We start from the raw sequence: 24,877 nt of genomic DNA, 5'->3' as shown, positions 1-24,877 counted from the left end.
CTGGTGGCTGGGTTCTCTCCTGAAGGAGTGGCAGCTGCAAGTCTTCTTAAGGATCAGGCTTACAAGTCTCAGAAGTCATCATTTCTGTCTCATGGCATTGGTCAAAGCAAGACAGAGCCAGCTCAGATTCATGGCTTTCGGGAGTAGATTTCACCTTTTCATGGGAGGAGTAATGCACACACACACATGGAGGCATGGTGGCCGTCTCTGCAATCTACTGTACTCACATTATGTCATAAGATGACAATATTTTACGTTTCAAAATGTTACTCCATTTACAGCTCTCATTTCCTGCCATTGTTCCCTTTCTTCCACAGATGCCTGTATATTATTATCCATCTGGTCAGTACCCTACCTCAACCACGCAGCAGTACCGGCCCATAGCCTCTGTTCAGTTCAGTGCTCCGAGGGGCCAGCAGATGCCACAGACAGCACAGCAAGCAGGTACTTGGAATCCGTTTCCCATTTTCTCCTCCAACCCAGTGATTTTGCACATAAATCTCTCAGCTGTCCTCTTTGGATGAGTATCCAAGCTTGGCAATTTAAATCAGCTCATTTCCCTTCCCCAGAGAAGACAAAGGAGCATTTGATTAACTCCGTGTGGAAAAGTGACAGGTCCAAGGAGGAGAAGCCCATGTCACACCAGCATCCCTAGCATCCCCAGCATTCCTAGCATGCATGTGAAATGTGGTCTCCGTAAATGACTTGAGGATCCTCTTAGTTTTTCTGAAAGCAGAGAGCCAGCTACATCCCTATGTTCCTAGTTCATACTTTTTTCCCCCTTTTCAACCTAAAGAGACTTTTCCCCTGTTCCTAAGGCTAGGGCACCACATTAGGTTGTTTCTGTAGCATCCTAGAAAGCAGCGTTTTGAGAAGAAGGCCACTGACACTGCAGCCTGTGTCCCGATGGAACTCAGACCCTGGCTTATGGTCTGGAGGGCCACAGCCTCCTGCGGCAGCCACTGTGCAGTGGGAAGGGGGGCCGAGGCACTGTCCGAGAGTGAGTAGCAGGTCTCACAGTGAACCGGTCTCTTTCCCTACTGTGTCACACTCCCGATGGGATGCCGCGACCCCGACGGCAGCAGGAAGCCGGCAGGCCTCAGTGACCTGTGCTAGGGAGACATTTGTGTCCTTTCTGCTGCCCACACGGCAGAGAAAACCGCTGATGGTCCTGCTGAAGACCGCCTGGCTGGGGCACCCTGCCTTCCGTGAGTAGGGCAGCATGTTAGAGCCCACACTCCCATCTGCCACCCAATTTCTGCACTGGATGTATGTATGTGCATCTGTAATGTGTACAATATGCCTGTGTGATATCTACAGGAAATGGACAGTTTTTATACGTTATGACAAAAAGCACCATCCTTGCCAAGGATGAATACCAATCCCCACTAGAATACTCAATGCTGATGCTGCTGGCATTTTGTCACCTTGGAGGGGTCATTTAATTCCTCCATGTTGGGGGTAGCTGTATATTCTTTAGTTCATCTCATGGCTTAAAGTCTGTGGGAGAAGAAGGAGACACATATAGCAGCCAACCAGACTATGTCTTATTTTCAACACTGTATCAGTTTGGGGAAGAATCTATTTTGACCTCTGAATTGGCTTTACACTTTTACAGTAATGAGAGCACTAAAGGATTTCTAATTATTAGTTACTTTAAGACAAGCATTTGGCCATATTTTCTCTGACTGTTGGAAAATGGTATTATCTCCATCATTCTGGTGGTAACTGTGCTATGAATTTAGATATAGACTCTAGTGACGTGTTGTTTGCATTCTTGAACCATCTTTTTTTTTTTTTTCCTGCTCATGTTATCAAAGAGTTAATTTATAATCTTCTAGCTGTTGGTCCAGAGGCTATAGCAAAGTTTTCCTTTTGGTTGCCACTGCCTTTAGAAGAAGAAAGATGCCAATATCTAATTATAATGATTTTTTTAAAATTTAGTTTAGTGCCACTGTTTGAGAGTTTTCTGAAGGATATTTCAGTCTTGTGTTAGGGTACAGTTCACGTACAGGAATGCAGGTCCAGACGTGCGGGATCCCACTATCCTGTGAACTCTGGGTCTGTGTGAGGTGCTGAGAAAGTTGGATGAATATGTTAACTGGGCAACAGAATAAGGTTTAGAACAAGCCTCGGGCTCCCCACTGCTTCTTCCCCGCTACCTTCACTGATGCATGTCAACCCAAGGGAGAATCCACGTGACCTTTCTTACTCTTTTTTAAACACTGTAGGGGAATTTGGGGATGCAGAAACCACCCTCCCCACCTTGGGGAGACCTAACTGGTGGCTTTTGTGACAACCCAGTGGCTCTGACTTGTCCCATGCCCCACATCACCAGGGAACTGCCACCCCGAGGCAAGTTAATGACACGTAATTAGAAGAAAGCATTCTAAGTCAATATCTTGCTCAAAATAGCAGCCGGTGCTTCAGGTGTCAAGGAAGTGAGTGGCAGCTAATGTGCCTGTGAGGGTGGGGAGCTGAGAAATGCAAAATGATACATGCACAGTATCTTCCCTGAGAGTGATGACATCAGCATACACATGTAGACCCTTGTGCTCCTAGTGTGGTGGCCATCACAGCTGACATCAGGCCTAAAATCCCCCTGTGGTTTCCACCTCTGCTGAATTTACTGAGTGTTTGGGAAGGCAGATCGTGTCCCCACATCTCACTGAGAATCACCTCTGCCAATAAAATCCAAGGAACACAGCTTGGCGATGGCTCTGTGACGGTAGAAGGGGGCTCTGGGCCCTACAGCTGGGAAGCTTTTCACTGAGCTTAGTGACACCATCAGCAACTTCCCAAAGGGACATACATAGAGGAGTTATCTGGGGGAACAACTCCATGTCCATGGACTATCTCATAGAGGAAAGAGCCTCTTAAGCCTGTGTGTTAACCAGTGTATCACAATGACATAAACATACTTACTAGTTTTGCCTTTATTTCCTGGCATGGATGATCCTATAGAACCTAATATGCTGTAACTTAACCAGCATGTTACAGAGGTAGATAACATTTAATTAATTATTCAAGTACACAGGGTGGCTTAATAGCAGAACACATTGAGAGCCTGGACTTTTGTCTCCCGGCTTACACGGGCTTCCATGTTATTTTGCAGAGCTGGTCAGTAACAAACGGCAGAGAGCAGCTGAGACATCTGTGCACAAATCACACATTGGGAAGGAAAAAAATAGCGTTCCTTTTACATCATGTCTCCAACTCCAAATTCCCTTTTCAGTTTGACTTAAAAGTGTGCTCTCTCTCTCTCTCTCTTTCTCTCTCTCTCTACATATATATGTATATAGCTTCATTCTTTGTTCTCCAAGATCTTGGACATGTCCTAAAAACAACAAAAATGAACTTGTAAAGTCCCATATACTTTCCTAAATGGGCATTTGGGAATGAATAAATCCTAATTTTGGTGTTAGAATAATACTGGTTTCATAAAATAAATTAGGAAGTGTTTCCTCCTCTTTTATTTTTTGTGTGAAATTGTGTAAAATTGGTGCTAAATCTTCTTTAAATGTTTGGTAGAATTCTCCAGTGAAACTGTCTGGGCCTGGGGATTTGCAGAAGCAGAAATTTTTTTACTTTTTATTTGAAGATAATGTGTGCAGCTTTTTAAATATGAATTCATTATGGTTATAAGACTATTCAGATTATCCATTTCATCTTTGCTGAGTTTTGGTAGTTTGTGGTCATTGAGGAATTGGCCCACTTCTTCTAAGTTGTTGAGTTTATGAGTATAAAGTTGTCAGTAGTATTCCTCTATTATCCTTTTAATAGATACAGGATATGTTGTGATATCCTGTTCTATCTTGATATTGGTAATTTTAAATTTTCTTTTATTTTCATAAATCTTGCTATATTTATCAATTTTTATTGATCTTTGCAAAGAGCTACCTCTTTGTTTCACTGATTTTCTCTATTGTTTTATTGTTTCAATTTTATTGATTTCTCCTCTTGTCTTTATTATTTTCTCCCTTCTGCTCATTTTAGTTTTATTTTGCTCTACTTTTTGTAGTTTTTTGAGGTAGGAAGTTAGATTATTGATTTAAGACCTTTTCTCTTTTCTAATATAAGAATTTTGTGCTTTGTTTCCTTCTCAGCCCTGCTTTAGCTGTGTCCCACATATTTTTATATGCCATATTTTGATACATGTTTATATATTTTTTCTTTTATTTGAGATTTTTCTCTTTGACCGGTGGATTTTTTAGAGGTATGTTGTTTAATGTGCAAGTGTTTGGAGATTTTCCTGTTGTATTTCTATTATTGATTCTAGGCTGATTCCATTATTCTCAGAAAACATACTCTGTATGATTTCAATTCTTATAAAATTGTTGCAGTTGGTTTTATGGCCCAGGATATGGTCTATCTTGGTGAATGTTCCTTTGAGCACTTGAAAAAAATGGGTATTCCACTGTTGTTAGGTGGAATGTTCTATACATGTCAATCAAATCCTGTTAGTTTATTTTGCTGTTAAGATCATCTGTAATTTTGCTGATTTCCTGTTTACTCATTCTGGCAGTTGCTGAGAGGTGGATATTCGTGACTCAAACTATAAGACTTCCTAAAGTCCTGAAATGAATCTCAAGATAAAGGTTGCCCCCGTATCCCTGAAGTCCAAGGATCAAGGGGAGACTGTAGCTATTTGGAGCATGTTGGTTCCTTTCCCAAATAAACAAGAAATGCTTCATTCCCTAAAAGAAGCTAGAAACATTCCATAGGAGTGGTCTGGAAGGTAAAAGCCCTCTGACCAGTGAAGTTTGGGTAAGGTCTTCCTATAAGCTGCTGTCCATGTCTCTCACATGCCAGGCTTTCAGCCCTGTTGCTTAACGGCAGTAATACTACTTTAGGTTTGGGTAGAAAAATCATGTAGGTGACTGTTTACAACAGACAGTCCAACAGTTTTGCTTTCCTAATAGAGCAGATGTTTCTGTATTCTTGAATATAATGAAAATAGAACAACAGGAAGAGAACATGGATGGCTTCAGAGCAGAGCAAGAAGGGGGGAAAACATGAAACTTGCATGAGCCTTAGATTAGATTATAACTGCAGTAGATCATTTGATGTAGATTCTGAAAACTGTGGGGATGCCTCTCACCTCTGCTTTTCTAAAATCCCATTCCTCTCCCACCTTCCCCCACTCCCAACCATCTGCCGAATGATTCATTTTTGGTAAAAACCAATTTCATAGAGCGTTTTCCAGGACAATGTTTTACTTTTCAAATCATAGTTTAAAAGGAAGCCATGAAAAGGAAATCTTAAAAATGCATCGTATTGCAAAACTCCATGCAGCTTTTGTGGGGTTTTGCACGCCTATTTACTTCTGCTCTGCTCAGTTCTCTGGATTGGGTCCATGAGGCTCCAACCTGCCTGGTGATGGCAGAGTTGGAATCTCTTACAGGAGCCAGTGGTGGAGGTCTTCAGAAGTTTTTGAACTTTACTCACTCTTTTCACTTGTATTTAAGATAAACCTCACTTGGACTTTCTCTTACGCTCTGCTCGTCAGCCATCATGATATTTAAATAGTGGAAATAGAAATGGAAGGTAAACACTCAGTTTTGCTAAATGAGGAAACTGAGGAAGGTCAGCCTCCTACCCGATGTGGAGTCTTTCTCATCAGAGCCAGAAAGGGGACTTCTGCTACTTCAGTCTTTACAGATTTAGTAACAGATGCAGCTCTCAGACACTCAGCAGGGTTATTCAGGCTGACTGAGTCTGACTTGTGAGATTTTGCCCTTGACTATATGAACTCAGAACCAACTAGCACGTGCAGGTGGTAAGGAGGGCACATGAACAGGAGTAAAAATAACATCCAGATAACTCGGAGCAGTGTTATCATCCCTCCCCATTCATAGGAGAAAAACTGGAGCTTCCCCACCTCTTAGGGCATCATCTCTCCCTGCCCTGAAAGAGAAGCTGGAAATAAACCTTGCAGCAGGCCTCTTAGTGTCCAGTTAATCAGAGTGAAGAATGATGGATGCAGATAAAGAAGGTTGCAATTTATTTAAAATATATGTAAATAAAATTTATACAAGAAGAATGGTGAGGGCAGAGGAAACCAGGTGAGGGAGTAGAGATCCTGTTTGTTTTATTTTGCTAACTAATGACAGGATAACAGTAGAATCCAGGAATCTGTTGGGGACACTCTGACCTTTGGGATATAGATTTCATTGATCCAAACCTCCATTCTATCTAGGAAGAAAACCATTTATATGTAGAAAGTTCTTCAGTGAAGAAGGTAGAATTCAAGGGGGTCAGCCTGTCAGAAATACAAATGATATAATAGGCCATTCGATTTTTCTGTTCTTCTCCAGAACAAAAATCCAAAATATCTTCTACTCTTTAGTTAGAGCAATTCAACTCCCTGTAGCTCCTTCCACACACAAATCAACTCTAGGTCTCTGAAGATTCCTTAACTAGATTTTGTAAATGCAATATCTGCCCCCTCATCCATTTTGGATATTTGGGGGAGGGTGACTGTAGACAGTGTGCCTCAAACTTTCAGGTATATACATAGCACCTAGGATCCTGTTCACATGTGTATTTTGATGCAGTAGTTCTGGGTGACTCCTGAGATTCTGCATTTCGAGCACACTCCCAGGTGATGCTGATATTACTGCTCTACCATCTTGCGAGCAATGTAGTAGATGGTACATTTTTAACCACGGCTATCTTGTAGACCAGCTACTGACAAGAGAAAGGACCTACCGAGATTCACTCTTTGATTCAACATTATTTATATCTCAGGCATAAATCTAATACTTCATGGTCAGAATATATGACCTTATGAGTTATAGCTAGTGAGGATTTAGAATAAACAGGTTAAAGCTTACAAATGCAAATCTTGAGATAGAAGATAAATAGAGTATGATTCTACTACATAGCAGGTACTCATAGGTGCTGAAAGAATGAATGATATGTGTGCCTATTTTATGGAGCATGTGCTTATGAGTGAGAGAGCGGAGAATGTGGGAAAGTTTAAAACGTTAAATGAAAACCTGTCAGCCCTCGAATTTAAATATCAAAAAGAGCAAATTAATTAAATGTTATGAAATCAAGTAAAAGACAGCCTAACCAACCAATCCATGTTAACAAACGAATATACACATTTTTTTCAAAGCTCAAACACCCAAGGGCTATGTCACAGGTCCACATTCAGGGATATAGTATGTTTGGATTTTCATATGCTTAGCAATTTGGGAATTTCTATACATTTAAAGTAATGAGGAGCTTCCCTGGTGGTGCAGTGGTTAAGAATCCACCTGCCAATGCAGGGGACGCAGGTTCGAGTCCTGGTCCAGGAAGATCCCACATGCCGCGGAGCAACTAAGCCCATGTGGCATAACTACTGAGCCTGCGCTCTAGAGCCCTTGATCCACAACTACTGAGCCTGCGTGCCACAACTACTGAAGCCCGCACGCCTAGAGCCCACACTCGGCAACGAGAGAAGCCACCACAATGAGAAGCCCGCGCACTGCAACGAAGAGTAGCACCCGCTCACCGCAACTAGAGGAAGACCCAACGCAGCCAAAAAAATAATAAAGTAATGATACTTCCATCAAAACTCATTTTATGTGACTAGTTTTTTTGTTTGGTTGGTTGGTTTTCTTTTCTTTTCTTTTTTTTTTTTGGCTGCATTGGGTCTTCATTGCCGCGTGCAGGCTTTCTCTAGTTGCGGCGAGCACGGACTACTCTTCGTTGCGGTGCACGGGCTTCTCATTGCTGTGGCTTACCTTGTTGTGGAGCTCGGGCCCTAGCTTTCCTTTAATCATTTTAGTTGCCTTCTGAATGCACAATGATGGAATGGATTGGGTGGCATTCCTGGCAGGAAGATAGAATTATCTGTGACCCGTGTATATTTGAAAAAGGACAAAAGCCTCTGTTCCTGATAGGAAAAGCAACGTCTTAGCTTTTTATTTCTTTTAGGAGTAATATTTTTTGTTGCAATAGAATATTGTTCATATTAACAGCTCCTAGTGAGAAAGAGGATTGCTGCCTCTTTACTGTTGCTCTGAAACACATTTGGGATGGGGCAGAATGTACCTTAATGGAGTCTATAAATTTATCTAATCAGTGCAGTTGAGTAAACTTGACAGTGAATTCTGTATTTTTAGCCTGACTTATTAAGCAGTCATTGTCAATGTAATTGAGAGGGATTTTATCTTCAAAAACCTTTTCTCTGTCTTTGTTCTTAGGATGATATTCTTCACCTTGACTTCTTTCCCTCTTAGGATTGGCTCAGATGAGGAGAGGGAGCATCAGAGATCAGAGATAAAGAAAGAATGTGGTACACCAGTGTGACCAATAAGAGATGTTCATTTATAGACAGTGGGATCTTCTCTTTTTATCTTAAAGTACCTTCCCAAATTTGATGATTTTTTTAAAAAGAACTATTTGCCTAATTACCCTACATATAATTTCCATACATTTTAATATTTTAAATCCCATTAATCTCTATTTTTTTTAGTTTGAGAAAGAATATATAACTGATAATCACTCAGAGAAGCGATGCAAAATTTTTTACACTTGACAACTCTAAGGAAGTGATTGCACTTTGGATGTCTGCATTATTATGTTCCTAAAAGCAGAGGGGGTAAATTATCAAAGAGTTACAGGAGGATTTAATTGTCTGATTTCTGTTAACATCAGTGGAAGTCACATGGATAAATCCTTGCGGAACACGCTGTCCTGAAAATATTGGTCTGGAAAAGGTTTCTATGGAAATGTTCATGTGTTTCTTTCATTAATTGGTCTAATTATTCCATTTACAGAAATGGGAATGAGAAGTATTAAGCTGGGATTATGAGAAAGGTTAACACTGTTAGGAGCATTAATAGGAATTATGCTATTTTTAGGTCTGAAAATCTTACAGGTTCCCAAAACAATATAGATGGCCAGGTCCCTCTGTTTCCTAGGAGGTTATGGTAAAAGAATTTATTCAACGTGTTTGAAATCGTTAGTTTAACACTTTGCATTTTATATACCTTTGGTGTTAATATACTCATTTGTTATGCAGTTAAGCGCTACGGGATGGTTAGGATTTCTGCTTTTCTGTAAAGATAGGAAGTAAGACAGATCATAGCATTATCTGTTTTCTTTTTTCTTTTTTAAAAAATCTGTTTCCTTTGTCTGACGCAACAGAAAGTGGAAAGCATAGCTTGTAAGGGGGCAAGAAAAGCATACAAATACATGTGTTTTTGAAAACTCTTAACATCTTTCCTAAGAGAGATATAATTGTCCTAAGAGAGAATCTGAATGCATTAGAAAAATCCAAAGAACCCAAACTGCTTATTCCAAAGTGTCAGTTACCTGATGGTTTAACCAAAGTAAATTAAGAGAAGTTAAGATGTTTTGTGCCATGTGTAGTCTTGACCCTCCCTTTTTGTGTTCTGCTCTTTTTATGTCTTGTGAATTCGTTGCCAACAATTTCTGCCGTCAGCTGTCACCTAGATCTATGGATGACCTCATTTTTCAGCCCCACTTTTCTTTAGAAACATTTTTTTTAATTCCTCAAGGTCTCTATTTCCTCCCCATCCCCAAATCTGTTTTCTTATTTTATTTTCTATCTTTAATTCTTAACTCTACACAGTCTCCCTCCTTCTCTCTCTCCCTCTCTCGTTTGTTTTCCTTTTTCTTTCTCCTTATATTAAATAAGATTTTCCCTCCAAACTCTGGGTGCTTGGTACCTTTCATCTCATGTGTTCATTGTCTGCATTTTCCCCTTTATTTTTTTTTAAAGTCTTCATTGAATTTGTTACAATATTGCTTCTGCTTTATGTTTTGGTTTTTTGGCCACCAGGCATGTGGGATCTTACCTCCTCCACCAGAGACTGAACCTGCACCCCCGGCATTGGGAGGCGAAGTCTTAACCACTGGACCGCCAGGGAAGTCCCTTCCCCTTTATTTTAATTTATCAATCTCATTTCTTTCCACCCTACACATCCCTCTCCATTAAGAGATAGGACGCTGCATTCTTTCAGAGACATTCACAATCTAGCATTCAAATGATTAAGAAGAATGTTCTAGATTTTCCCAACCTTCTGGAAGCAGAGCATGGAAAGTACTACGCTATTTTTTGTCCCCATTGCTGTCCCTAAAGCCAGCATCAAGTTAGCCCTCAGGGTTTGACTCCACTTAGAAATCTGTGGTGATAAAACAGTGAAGAGCATCTTGAATTATGTTATTTTTATCTTGCTTCCCAGATTCCAAGCTGCCATGGTATCTACAAAAAAAATGATTAGGCTGGTATTTAAATTTGTCATTTCCAAGGGGTTTACTATTGATTAAAATTATTGATTTTTTTTTCTAACTTTGAATTGAAAACAGTGGCAGATCACTAAATTCAAAGGACACTACCTCCAAGTAAGTAGCCGTGAAATATGTTCCTTCCTTTTTTCCACTGTCTTCAGATGTGACCATTTTCTGTAGGGACACCAATATCAATTCAGCCAAGCCAATCAGCATGGATGTACTTTATTCATGACATCCTAGTTTGCCTCTTCCCTGGACCAGCAGCGCAAGAACAAACTTTTAATCACCCCCTCCAGCTCTGAAATGCCACTGGCCCTTCTGTCCAAACGATGGCATATGAACATGATAGTTCTGGGTCCAGACAGCAACCCAGGAAGGCTGCAGGATTGTAGGAGCCTCAAAAGTTAATATAATTCTCAAAGAAGCACAGTGGCTCCCATACCATCTTTAAAGCAGGTGGAGGTCGCATGCTTACATGTAGGGTCACTAGTTCAGTTGTTACAGCCTGATTCCACGGCAGAGGCATTTTTGCACAGCTGTTCATTGGAAGAGCAACATGCAATAGGCTTCACACTCATGTTCTTGTTCAGATCCCTGAAGAGGCCACAGCCCCACTGTGTGGTTTCATCCAGGTGCACTTCACAGTTGTCAGCCCATCTTCCCTGGTTGTAGCCAGGATTTTGATGCCCTTCCAGGACCGCCACCAATCCCTAATTGCCCACTGACATCTTCTCCCTGATTCCCACACCATTTCCTTGAAGGCACCTAGAGACTCATTAAAATTTCATTTTTAACGTTTTCTCAGATGCTCTTACTCTGTCATTTTTTGTTTTTGTTTTTGAAGTAGGTCCAACACCATTGCACTTTTTATGAGCCATTGTGGGTCATAACTGTTTGAGAACAAAGAATAAATGGCAGAAAGAGGAGTTAGAATAGAGCCCCCAAAATGCAAGATACTGCAGTGGAGTACACATTTCGAGGGATTGTAAGAATACGCAGTAGGCTATGTCAAACTAGCTCCAAGTGGGTTTGTGTGTATTTCTTTCCCAAGGAAAACAGTTTATAGATAAATGTCACTCTAAGTACTCATCTTTGCATGGATGGTGTTAACCAGACTGTGGGGTATTACATGATAGAGGTCAGAAGGCTTGAGATACTCTTTAGTGAATTTTGATGAACACCTTGATTTCCCCAGTTGAGACCACCTAGATCTATCTTGGAGGAAAGGCTCAGTTTTTACTGGGGAGATGAGTCAAAGAGAACAATCCAAGGCCAAAAAAAAAGAGAGTAAATCTCCTGCCTAGCTGAAAATTGTGGCAATTTTCAGTCCTAATGTAGTAATTTTTGTCATTTTATTTAGAATATGAAACTTTTTGTAAGTTGTGAAAACAACACAGTACTTACAGGGAAGGAATTTTTTTAATTTATTTATTTTTGGCTGCGTTGGGTCTTCGTTGTTGCACGTGGGCTTTCTCTAGTTGCAGTGAGTGGGGGCTATTCTTCATTGACGTGGGCAGGCTTCTCATTGCTGTGGCTTCTTTTGTTGCGGAGCACGGGCTCTAGGCGTGTGGGCTTCAGTAGTTGTGTCGCATGGGCTTGGTTGCTCCGCGGCATGTGGGATCTTCCTGGACCAGGGCTCAAACCCATGTCTCCTGCATTGGCAGGCGGATTCTTAACCACTGCACCACCAGGGAAGCCCAGAATTTTTTGAAAGACACAAAAACTCCATGCTAACAGAACAATGATTTTTTTGCCTTTTTTTTTCTGTGTTTGAGCTTATATATATGCATGTTATAGGCACATAATCATAGATCATGCCACTTTCTTATTAATACAACGTTTTTATTTATTGAAAACACCTTATTATTTTATACAGGCATGTAAACTGATTCTCATAACAGTTCTGAACACTATATTTCTATGCAAAACTGTATTTGCAGGTGACATGCATGTTTAAATAAAAAAATTCAAGACAGTCTACAAAACAGCTACTAGAACTAATAAGTGAGTTTAACAATGTTGCAGAATACAAGGACACAATATAGGAATTAATTGTATTTGTATATACTGGCAGCAAACAAATGAAAAATTTAAAAATGTAATTGTAATAATATGTGGCATAATTTTAATAGCAATAATGAATCACTCTGCTCCCAACCTTGTAGGTCCAACCTTGTCTCATTCATTCAGGACTACTTAGGAGAACCCCAAACACTCGGAAATATCTCGCACAGTAACAGCAGTTTACAACGTGGAATGTTTCCCAGAGCAGCCCTTGCACTCCTGGTTTCCTGTTTAATAAGAAAGTACACGTGGTGGCAGAACAAAAGCTTTCAAATCTTTCATTTATCTATCTTCTTTAACGTCCATATCCCAGGACTGTTTCATAACAGACTGTTGTTATTGGCTTCGCTTGTTCTCTCCCCAAACAGGGAGGACTCCACAGAAAGTTCAGGGTATTTCTCTGCCTTCTGTCAGGCACTCATGTCTTTTTAATTTCCCATTGTTAAAGCGACAAAATTCAAGGAGCTCATACTCTTTGGGTTGGAGTCTACCTCAAGAGTCTCTGGGAATGTGCCACACAGAGGAGAAGGTTTCCTTGGCAACAGGAATGTGGGGGAAAAAACATGGAAACATTTGCTCCCTCCCTCCTTCCCTGGGGCTCCTCAGCACTGCTGTTTGTCAGGCATAAAAACTACACTTGTCCTCGCTGTCAATTCATTTAGCCATTGACCCCACTACCAACCACTTGCTCTGTTTTCCCATTCATGAAAATAGCTCATCTGTGAAATGGACACTGTTTCATTATTGCCTTTAGCTGGTCTTTTCTAGACATCCAAATAGAGAAAGGAAAATTGGGTTTTTAAGAAGTGTGTGTGTGTGTATGAATGTGATTGTCCAAATAAACTGAATTTAAATGACTGAGTGGTAGCACTTATTTTTACATTTATTTTCAGTTCTGAAATTTGCATAATAGGCATTTTCCAAACTCTGGCAGGATGTAATGGCATATTTGGTGACTACTGTGAAAATTAATGTATTAATTTGGCAGAACTTAACGACATACTTTCTAGGTATGCTTCTAAATAAGCCCCCAAGAGCTCAAAATGTTTTTCTCCCCCTCTTAAAAATGGCAAGACAAATATAGGCATGTGAATTTATAGATAGGTGAATCTAGGAAGTCCAATTCCAGGGACATGATTCAGCAAGTATGGGAATCAGCTGATGTGATTTTCAGTCCTAAGCTCTCACTATGCCACAGGAAATCAATAAACCTGTATCAGTCTGGATGCAAAACTCAACCTCTTCCTAACCCACTTCATCCCTCTTATCTGCATTTTTTCCTTCCTCAGAACAATGATAGAGAATATGCATATATAGTTGTTGATTTCTAAATCATTCTGCTGCTGAGTTTGTCAGCTATTGAAGGATATTTAGTGTGCTGTAGGCTTTTGCTTCTTTTTCTGGGTAATTGAACCACCTGTTCAACTTGGAACTTAAGGAATTTAAGAGTTTGCCAAGAGATTTAGTGTCTCTTATTCAGAAACAAGTCTTCAGCGCAAGTAGCAAAAATAAGAGGGTTAGTATGTGTGTGTGTGTGCGTGTGTGCGTGTGTGTGTGTGTGTGTGTGTGTGTGTGTGTGTGTGTTGATAAAGAACTGGCATTTATTTCTCACCCCTCTGGAGACTGGAAGTCCAAGGTCAGGTTGTTGGCAGGTTGGTTTCTTCTGAAGCCTCTCTCCTTGCAGAAATCTGTCCATTCTTTCTAAAGTGAAGAATTGAAAAAAGATACTAAGTGCAGAAAATCAGTGCGTTTTGCCAAAGAGTTCTTATAATGCTGTCAACAAGCACTAGCACGTTGGATTGTTTCACCCACCACTGGCTAAAATTAACCAGAACAAAAACAGGGATCCTGTGTTGCTTCCCATTTTGAGTTACTCTAATGTTGCAGGAACTACCTTATCCCTTCAGGACCTAGATGGCATATATTAAACATCACATTGTACCTGTGTGTGTTTATAAATGGAGATTTAAAACCTAAAAGGGCATGCCAGGTTTATTCAAGAGGCTGTGAAACAGAGTAAAAAGACACCAAAAGCTTCCTCTCTTTTTCTTTTCCCCCCCTTTGTTGTTGTTTGTTGTTGGTTTGTGGTGACAGCAACTGACTATAAATTATGTGAGTCAGTAATTCCAGCTCTCAGCATCCCGCCAGCTCTCTTCCTGTTCCAGCTCACACTGGTGGCCCTGAGGGTCCGCAGGATTGTCGGGAAGAGCGGCTACTTGAATCCTGTAAATTTGCCTGGTGGTGACAGCCAGCACTTGTACAATGACACCTGCCATCTGGCTCTTTCTGCTAGATTTGCAGCAGAAGCCTCTGTGTAGGGTGGAGGGGTTGTGAGAGTCTCCAGGCAAACCAGAACCTCTGTGAAATCACTGCAGATGGCTTTATTTTGGGAACTAACAGGTGTGGAAGTCGAAGCAGGAAGTAGAAAAATAAATCAGCTGGGAGTTTGATGTCTGCTGGTCTTCAAGGGGCTTGAGATAAATTTCATTGATTTATTAGGACAATATTATGTACCTGGAAAAATTTGGAAGCAATTTGAAACTTTAAAGACCCCATCACGGAACTGTGGCTACTATACTCATCTTCAGGAAAGGTGGTGATGTGATAGAAATTTGCCATTGGAAAAATGCACTTTCATCACTCCTAAATCACTGTTTCTCAAGAGATGTTCCATCGGCATTAGGCTGGGGAGGGGAGCTTATAAAAAAATGCAGATAACTGGATTTTCCTAAATTGTTGACGGCTAGGCACCACCTCTCCCCAAGGAGTACTCTCTTTTTGTAGGGAAGGTGCATTTCTTCAGTCTCTTTAAAAGCTTTTTTTGATTTTAACTAAGTGCAATTTATTCTAATGCTCACACAGATCAGCTTTTCCAAACTGCATTCTCAAGCAACTAATGTGCCATTAATCTTTTTTTCTTCTTAACATTTTTATTGGAGTATAATTGCTTTACATTGCTGCGTTAGTTTCTGCTGTATAACAAAGTGAATCAGCTATATGTACACATATATCCCCATATCCCCTCCCTCTTGTGTCTCCCTCCCACCCTCCCTATCCCACCCCTCTAGGTGGTCACAAAGCACCGAGCTGATCTCCCTGTGCTATGGGGCTGCTTCCCACTAGCTGTTTTACATTTGGTAGTGTATATATGTCAGTGCTACTCTCTCACTTCATCCCAGCTTACCCTTCCCCCCTCCCCGTGTCCTCAAGTCTGTTCTCTACGTCTGTGTCTTTATTCCTGTCCTGCCCCTAGGTTCTTCAGAACCTTTTTTTTTTTTTTTGGATTCCATATATATGTATTAGCATACGGTATTTGTCTTTCTCTTTCTGACTTACTTCACCCTGTATGACAGACTCTAGGTCCATCCACCTCACTACAAATAACTCAGTTTCGTTTCTTTTTATGGCTGAGTAATATTCCATTGTATATATGTGCCACATCTTCTTTATCCATTCATCTGTCGATGGACATTTAGGTTGTTTCCATGTCCTTGTGCCATTAATCTTTAAGAACCACTGCCCTAAAGCTAATCTACTTTGAAAATTCCTCTGATGTTTATTTCCTTCTCTATGTTCTAAAGAATCCTTATGGGCAGGAATACCATCAGGTTCAAATTGGCGGCAAATTTCCATCCACATCTCCAAGGATGTCTTTGTTGTCAAGAATACTGTCTGATGCAGCAAATGTTTGTTTTTTCTGTATTTCGGGATGTGTTCGGAGGTGATTAAGACGAAGAGGTGGCAGAGTGGTTAGGGTAGGCAAAGGTACATGAAAAATGTGACCAGCAGTTTTTGACTGCTTATAAGGCAAAGCTACTTATAAACGACTCACGTGACCTCTGTGCCTTCATGGGTGTTTCCTCTCTATATAGTAACAGGATACAGTTATACAGTAACCGGTCACAGGAGCCCAGGGACTTGCTATTGGAGAATACTTCCTCCTGTACCACCTCCTCCTCTCTGTGCCTTGATGCCCATGGAGCTGTCCCATCAAGTCTGTCAGCAAAGTTGGCGTTCTAGTCTGTTTCTAAAGAGCATATTTTAATCTTCTCTGAGGGAAAACTTGTCTGAGTGGCATTAAGAACCAATGTGATTTTTTTATTATTAAATGGTGGAAAGTGGGAGCTAAAATACCGTGGATTTCCAGTATGTGGAGACCGGAAAGATTAGCACTAATGCTAATCAGTAGTGCTGACACTACTGACATCACCAGTGATGTGAATGACCAAAAAGTTTGTTCATGTGTATCATGAGTTCTGCTTGTACAGGTTTAATTTCCAGGTGGTTTTGTAATCAGGCATTTATTTATTCAGCAAATGTTTATTGAGCCCCTGATAGGACCAGGCAGGAATCCAGTGATATTTGGAGACACAGACCTGGTGTCATCTCACACTGAGGCCATTTGCACCACCCACCCACAAATCTTCTCAAATCTGTTGTGATTTTACAACATGTTTAAATAACAAAGAGCTTCCTCCAGACACAGAGCCCTCAACATCAAAATCAAAAACTATGATACCTGCACACACACAGAGACACACTCACATACCACACATACACACATATGGAATAGATCATTATTCTTACACATTAAACTTACACATAATTTTTTTCCAAAAATCAGTTGTTATTCCTTCACATATATTTTAAACTAAAATTACAGAGAATCAACTATATGCCAGTATAAAATAAAAACTAAAATAAATGAATAAATAAAATTACAGAGATACTCTGTCATGGAAAATATTCTTATTTGTGTTGATAGCCAAGGTAGACTATCCTTTGAACACTGTAAAAAATGATATTTGTAAAAAAAAAAAAAAATGATATTTGTGATGCTAATAAGGAGATGCTGATACTATTTCTCAGTGTTTACTTATTTACTCTTTCACATTCAGTGTTGGCAACAGGCACTGCCTATGTGCACATATGTGATACTATTCACATGTGATACACAGGTGAGATACTATTCGGTTATTAGTATATTTGAACCCTCAGTCTGAGACTTTTAGCTCCTCATATATGTTCTCTCATCATAATATCTACTTGCTTCTGATAAAGAATAGATTCATGAAGGCTGAAGGGCTGGGGAAAGAAAGCATCCTTGACCTCTTACTGCCAGTTGAGACCAATTGTGTCGATATAAACCTCACATAGCAGGCACACAATCAATCTTTTTTGAATGAATGAATGGATGGCAACATTTTCTAAAACAATAAGACCAAATGTTGAAGATGGTTCTAAGTGTCTAATTTAACCCCAATTTAAAGACCTGCATATGTTGAGGTTTTGTGAAGTCTTAATTCAGCATTGTATTGATGGCCAGAAGTTCAGAACCAGAATTGGCCTCTGGAGCCAAGAAAACTATAAAGCAGCATCATTTCCCAGGATCACTTGGTTCTAGTGAGGAGGGGTCATTTCCCCTCTGTCCCTCAGTGACTTATTTTACTAAATGTTATAGATTCTAATGCTTAGACAGACCAGGTTCTCTGAAATATCTCTGAAATAGCCACTGGAGAAGTGAATCAGAGGCCTCAGTAGCAGACACAAATATAGAGCCAAACAATTAGATGTGGTAGAGAAAAACCCCAGGGACCATAGTTCTAAGGTTAGTGGTACTGTATGTCTTTTTAAGGCTGTGATTACACAGCTAGGGGTGGGGAAACCTATCAAAAGTTCTCTCATATAATTAACTGACATACTTTGGTTGTATTAACATCCCAGTGATTCTGATTGAGTTCTCCCACTTGCATCATTCCTGCCCCATGTAACCAGGATCTTAGTGGAAGGTGGGATGCTGGCATAGCCTCAGGACAACTCATCAGAGAGTCAGCACCATAGTGTGACTTGAAATCCCGTGGAGGAAATCCTGCCCAGCACCACTGGTTGTACATCTGATAAAGTTCTTTAAAAGTCTTGATGTACGTGTAGCATCCACCTGCCTCTCATTGACGTGCCACGTGAAGGGTGAGGAGGTGGGTAATGGCTGCCTCCCCCCACCATGCTTTTCCATCTGTGAAGGAAGAGAGCTATTTCCTAATCCCATGGAACCATGTGGAGCTTGTCCAATCACCAGAATGGTAACCCAGCAGTTCTAACCTGGCAATCACAAGTCCTTTAGGGATCACCCTAAAATCTAATACATTTTACAGAAGTGAATATAGCATATTGATCTTGAGTTTGAAGTCATAACTGACATCAGTGGAAATGTAGAGGCCTAGGTAGGGGCTACCCCCAGTCCAAGTATAGAAATCATGTGCTAAGTAGTATCCTTTCCACATCTTTCATCACCTTATAATATTTGTGGAAACATTCAGAAATTGTTCATCAACAGTAAAATTTTGTGAATGACTATTGTGTAGTCCAAATAGGATTTTCAGAAGGGGTTAAATTGCTACGGATGACTAAAATAAAAAGGTACATTTTTAAAAAAATTAACTTGTTTTAGGCAATTAAATGTTAGTGTCTATTCTTGTCCCATGAAAGACTATGGTGAACCTTTTAACCTTTATTGGTAAGCTAAAAAAAATAAGGTTGATGAAAAAGAATAGTTTCAATCCCTGTGAAACCTCTTAGGCATACTTGTCAAGAAAAATTAGAGCTGTTTTACATGCATATTTTTGCATGATAAATAAGAGCATTTTTAGGAATATTTATTTTTAATATTGTGGCTTTGATTTTAAAAGCTGACGCTTGCACTAGAAATGTAACAGTTGTAACCAGCATACAGTGGTGTGGCAACAGATTCTAGCAGTTTTTTTCCTCCATGTATTCTGTTTTGTTTTCTATTCCAGGGCTGATATACACTCCCAGTTTTCTAGGTTAAATGTGGTTCTTTCGGTGCTTTCCTCCATGCATCCTTTGGGGAGGTAGCAAAGCAGGCCACAGTGGGTAGAAGTCAAGAACTGATCTCAGAAAGTGTCACACCTTCATCCCTAACTCCAGGTGACTGTCTCAAGCACAGTTTTCTTTGGTCACGAAAGAGGTCAGTAGGAGCACAGAACTACTGGGCAAAAAAGAGACCTTAGATAACATTTGGGGTGGGGGGGGCTTTAGTTTTCTGTTTGCATATACATGCATTTTGGTTTTCTAAATGGTTGCAGAGAGACAAATATAAGTCTACCACTTTTACTAAAATATTACAGTTCTCTTGTTTGTATGTGAAAGATCAAAATCCATATACATATATACATAGTTACAGAGTCTAGAGTGGATTTTTTAAACTACTTATTGAGTTATGGCAAGGAGTTTAACACTCATTATTTCCAAAACCTCTTCACTTCTCAGGATCTGAAGTAATTCTCTTTGTTCTGTTGGCTGAATACAAAGCCACAGCATCAGAATTAAAATCATGAGAAATGCATTATTGTCTCATGTATGTACTATTGGTGAAGGGCAAGGAAAATTCTGCTTAGGTGAGTTAAAAAAAAGAAAAGAAAAGAAAATTATCCTTTTAAGCCATTGAACTAAAATTTTGGATAGAAATTTTGCAGAAGTAATTTCACTTTCTCACCTGACAAAACAGAATATATACACTGAACATAGCATTGTTCTCACCCTAAATATCCCAAGACTACACTTCTTTTTGCTGATTTTTGTCTGTCAAAATGTCAAATTCTGAGCAGGATTGCCTCGGCCCCATTTTTTTTTCTTCTCCTCTGACTTGGGTTGAGAGAGTGGTAACAAGGCTTGTTAGAGACATGTCTGAGATTGATTCTGAGTGATAGCTAAGAGCTTAGCTAAGAACAAAAAGCCTGGGGTTTAGTACAGAAATGCTGTAACAAGTAGTTAACTGGGTCCACTCTTGCCCTGGGTCCTTCCGTTTATTGCCTAAGTGAAGCATCAGTGCACTGAAAATCAATCACCAGTCCTTCTCGTTAGTTAGGCATAGCTGGGATGCAATTTTGCATGCTTTCTAGACAAGGAACAAAGCTCAGCCATTCCAAGAAACAGAGGTGACATGAAAATGGAAATGAAAGTAAAGTGCTTTCAATGCTTATTCAATTAATTGAGTGTTAAGTAGTTTCTTCCTACTGAGATCAAAAATGGGAAGGATGGAAAAAAAATGGGAAAGATGGAAAAGATAAAAATTAGTCCTTTAAAATAGATCAGTCTAAATAATTGTTACACATAAGTAATTTGTCCTACATAATGGAATGGTTAGTAATAAGAAGTTAGATTACCTGGCTTCAAATCTCTGCCATTTATAGCTGTGTGACCTTGGACAAATTAACCATTCTGCCTTGGTGTTCTCATCTGTAAAGTGAAGGGAATCCTAGCACTAGCTCATCAATCATTAATGCAGTAATTAGAGGAGACTGCTTAAATTGTGGGAACTAAGTGCTTGATACACAGATCACAGTGACTGATGAGTCATGTAGCTCTGGGTACCTCATTGAGCCTGTGGAAGAAATGGGCACTGATTCTGAAGACTTTCTGTCCTAAGGTACCTCTTTTCTATGTAGGGGGAATATCTAATATCCAGTGCAGTGATCTTCCATTAGGAATTTAGCTTTCTAGATTTTAAATGCTTGTCACACAGCTGGAGTCATGTTTTCATTCTTTAAAGAGGAAACTGGGCATTTTGGATTCTTTGGTAAAATATAGGTACATGGCTCTGCCAAGTTTAATTCTGGAATCAACTGATAAATCCCCACCAGTTATAGTTTTAATGGCACCCAGTCCTAAGCAATGTTGAATGCAGTATGGGAGTGCCAGTCTCTTTACTGATAAAAAGACAAGAGAAGCTTCGTTATTACAAAACAAAAACACTCTCACAAAATACAACAATGAGGCACTAATTTGTTTCTTTGCCCACCTTAGATGCCACTGTATGTGAGAGATTATCATGGAAAACACATCTTGCTATAATTTGGAGCCTTTAGGCATTTGATGTGCCAACTACCTTCACTTGGATCTGGTCTGTAATTTATCATTGGAGTGTCCTACCTTGCTCAAATGCACCCTTTGTGGGCAGAGGCAAAGCTAATATACTTTCCAAGTGTATTTGAATTGCTTCAATAAATCACAGCTGCCACTGTAAGCAGCTTTATCATTTGCCAGAACAATAAGTTATCTTCATGCTTTATAGACGCAGTGCTCTCCAAGACTTTTATTTGTGTAAATTATAATGCATCATAACCCATTTCCTAAAATGAAATTAGGAAGCCACATATATATGTATATATATATATATATATATATTTTTTTTTTTTTAAGATGCAAGGAAGTATTCCAAGGAACTCGTTTAGGCTCATCAAGAATTGGGGAAATTTTTATCCTGCTTATTTTATAGTAGCAATTTATTTCTTCATTATTACTGTAATGATGTGGGCATTAAATGCTTGCAATTGGGGTTAAACTTCATTTAGCTCTTTACTGCTCCAGTGTCTCAGTAGAACCAGTCCACAGAGAAATAGGACTGAGCACAAATGGTTCCCGTTGGATCAGCCAGGCACAAGTTGGAGAAACCTGATATTTCATAAATATTTGTTTCTATTGACAGCTCTATTAGCAGTCATTCCAATAAATCAGGCTGCAGAATCAAATTTTTGCCCGTAGTGATCTCTGGGACTGACTTCCAGTTTCCTCTTTATTTCACAATGACCAAACCCGAATTCAAACCTGATTTGAACCCGTTAGACTCCTGAGAGGGAAGTGTATTACATAACAATATTATGCCTGAAGATCCCAATGAGGAAAACATAACCTAATTTTAATACTACTTCAGGACTCTAATCAACATGATGAACAATAAAATGTGCTCTTTTTTATTGGCTTGACTGAATAACTGCTAAATATTTATAAGCTTATTTGCCATCATTTCTTCCATGATAAGAAAATACTTTTGTTCATAATTGCCTCAGTAGCTCACTCCAAGCAGAGAAAACAATGTTTGTCAAGAAGCCAGGTTTCATAATTAGAAACTGATTTATTTGTTTCAAAGCCAAGTGTTTTCCCATGCATATTACAATATTTGGATTAGCTTTAATTTTTTCTGTCTTTATTACCAAGAGGGGACTTATACATCCTGCCATGGAATTTTAGATTTTGCCGACCATCTCTCGAGTTTACAACGCTGTTTATTTTTATATCAAACTGCCCAATAGCTATTATTAAGAGCGTCATAAACCCCTCCTTTTTGCGTGATTACAGGATCTTGAAACCAGTGTTTTCCAACCTATCAGTAGTGGTCCCATCCTGCCCCTTAAGCAGAACTCCCTGCTCACCAGTTCTCAATCATCAGTGTCCAAGTCAGCATCAGTTCCCCCAACATCTGCAGTTTATTCAAGATGCATCCCCATGACTCTCATCTTCTCATTACTTCCATTCCCTTACATGGTTTCTGGCTCCACCAGCCACCTCCTTGTCTTTCTGATGCCAAACCCTGGCAAACCCACCCCAGCTCCGGGCTCATACCCTGCTAGATGACCATGCATTCCTGTGTGCGTGGGGCGGGGGCGGGGGTGGGGGTAAAGGATGGGGAGGATGGAGGTAGAGATGGGACTCAGTTTTAAGCAGGTAGAACTTTGCCTCTCTCCTTCCTATTTCTTCCTTTTTCCCAGGCCCTCACCACATTGCCTTCTTTTTTTTTTTTGAAATTTTGAATTTTATTTATTTTTTTATACAGCAGGTTCTTACTAGTCATCAATTTTATAAACATCAGTGTATACAAGTCAAACCCAATCTCCCAATTCATCTGACCACCACCACCACCCCCTGTCAGTTTCCCCCATTGATGTCCATACATTTGTTCTCTACATGTGTCTCAATTTCTGCCCTGCAAACCGGTTCATCTGTACCATTTTTCTAGATTCCACATATATATATATATGCGTTAATATATGTTTTTCTCTTTCTGACTTACTTCACTCTGTATGACAGTCTCTAGATCCATCCACGTCTCTACAAATGACCCAATATCATTCCTATTTATGGCTGAGTAATATTCCATTGTATATATGTATCACATCTTCTTTATCCATTCATCTGTCAATGGGCATTTACGTTGCTTCCATGACCTGGCTATTGTAAAGAGCGCTGCAGTGAACATTGGAGTGCATGTGTCTTTTTGAATTATGGTTTTCTCTGGGTATATGCCCAGTAGTGGGATAGCTGGGTCATATGGTAATTCTATTTTTAGTTTTTTAAGGAACCTCCATACTGTTCTCCATAGTGGCTGTATCAATTTACATTCCCACCAACAGTACAAGAGGGTTCCCTTTTCTCCACACCGTCTCCAGCATTTGTTGTTTGTAGATTTTCTGATGATGGCCATTCTGATTGGTGGGAGGTGATACCTCATTGTAGTTTTGATTTTCATTTCTCTAATAATTAGTGATGTTGAGCACCTTTTCATATGCTTCTTGGCCATCTGTATGTTTTCTTTGGAGAAATGTCTATTTAGGTCTCCTGCCCATTTTTGGATTGGGTTGTTTGTATCTTTAATATAGAGCTGCATAAGCTGTTTATATATTTTGGAGATGAATCCTTTGGCAGTTGATTCATTTGCAAATATTTTCTCCAATTCTGAGGGTTGTCTTTTCATCTTCTTTGTAGTTTCCTTTGCTTTGCACAAGCTTTTAAGTTTCAATAGGACCCATTTGTTTATTTTTGTTTTTATTTCCATTACTCTAGGAGGTGGATCATAAAAGATCTTGCTGTGATTTATGTCAAAGAGTGTTCTTCCTATGTTTCCTTCTAAGAGTTTAATAGTGTCTGGTCTTACGTTTAGGTCTCTAATCCATTTTGAGTTTATTTTTGTGTATGGTGTTAAGAAATGTTCTAATTTCATTCCTTTACATGGAGCTGTCCAGTTTTCCCAGCACCACTTATTGAAGAGACTGTCTTTTCTCCATTGTATATCCTTGCCTCCTTTGTCATAGATTAGTTGACCATAGGTGCGTGGGTTTACCTCTGGGCTTTCTACCCTGTTCCATTGATCTATATTTCTGTTTTTGTGCCAGTACCATACTGTCTTCATTACTGTAGCTTTGTAATATAGCCTGAAGTCAGGGAGTCTGATTCCTCCAGCTCTGTTTTTTTCCCTCAAGAATGCTTGGGCTATTAGGGGTCTTTTGTGTCTCCATACACATTTCAAGATTTTTCGTTCTACTTCTGTAAAAAATGCCATTGGTAATTTGATAGGGATTGCATTGAATCTGTAGATTGTTTTGGGTAGTAGAGTCATTTTCACAATATTGGTTCTTCCAATCCAAGAACATGGTATATCTCTCCATCTGTTGGTATCATCTTTAATTTCTTTCATCAGTGTCTTATAGTTTTCAGCCTACAGGTCTTTTGTCTCCCTAGGTAGGTTTATTCCTAGGTATTTTATTCTTTTTGTTGCAATGGTAAATGGGAGCGTTTCCTTAACTTCTCTTTCAGATTTTTCATCATTAGTGTATAGGAATGCAAGAGATTTCTGTGCATTAATTTTGTATCCTGCAACTTTACCAAATTCATTGATTAGCTCTAGTAGTTTTCTGGTGGCATCTTCAGGATTCTCTATGTATAGTATCATGTCATCTGCAAACAGTAACAGTTTTACTTCTTCTTT

General features: G+C 39.6%; 1 protein-coding gene across 20 annotated transcripts in view; it reads left to right on the top strand.

The window, feature by feature from the left end:
- The window catches only part of ARPP21 (cAMP regulated phosphoprotein 21), a gene marked incomplete at both ends in the record, with an annotated part of 117,030 nt that overhangs the window by 60,195 nt on the left and 31,958 nt on the right, over positions 1 to 24,877 (top strand). For all 20 annotated transcript variants that reach the window (XM_079713117.1, XM_079713116.1, XM_079713121.1 and 17 more), the window contains one exon: positions 318 to 444. In XM_079713117.1, coding sequence (XP_079569243.1) covers positions 318 to 444 — 127 coding nt within the window. The remainder of the gene's footprint in view (positions 1 to 317; positions 445 to 24,877) is intronic.

Source organism: Hyperoodon ampullatus (genome assembly GCF_949752795.1).
Source record: "Hyperoodon ampullatus genome assembly, chromosome: 10".
Classification (NCBI taxonomy): domain Eukaryota; kingdom Metazoa; phylum Chordata; class Mammalia; order Artiodactyla; family Ziphiidae; genus Hyperoodon; species Hyperoodon ampullatus.
Note: the sequence above shows the minus strand (reverse complement) of the source record. Positions and strands in the feature narration are given on the sequence as shown.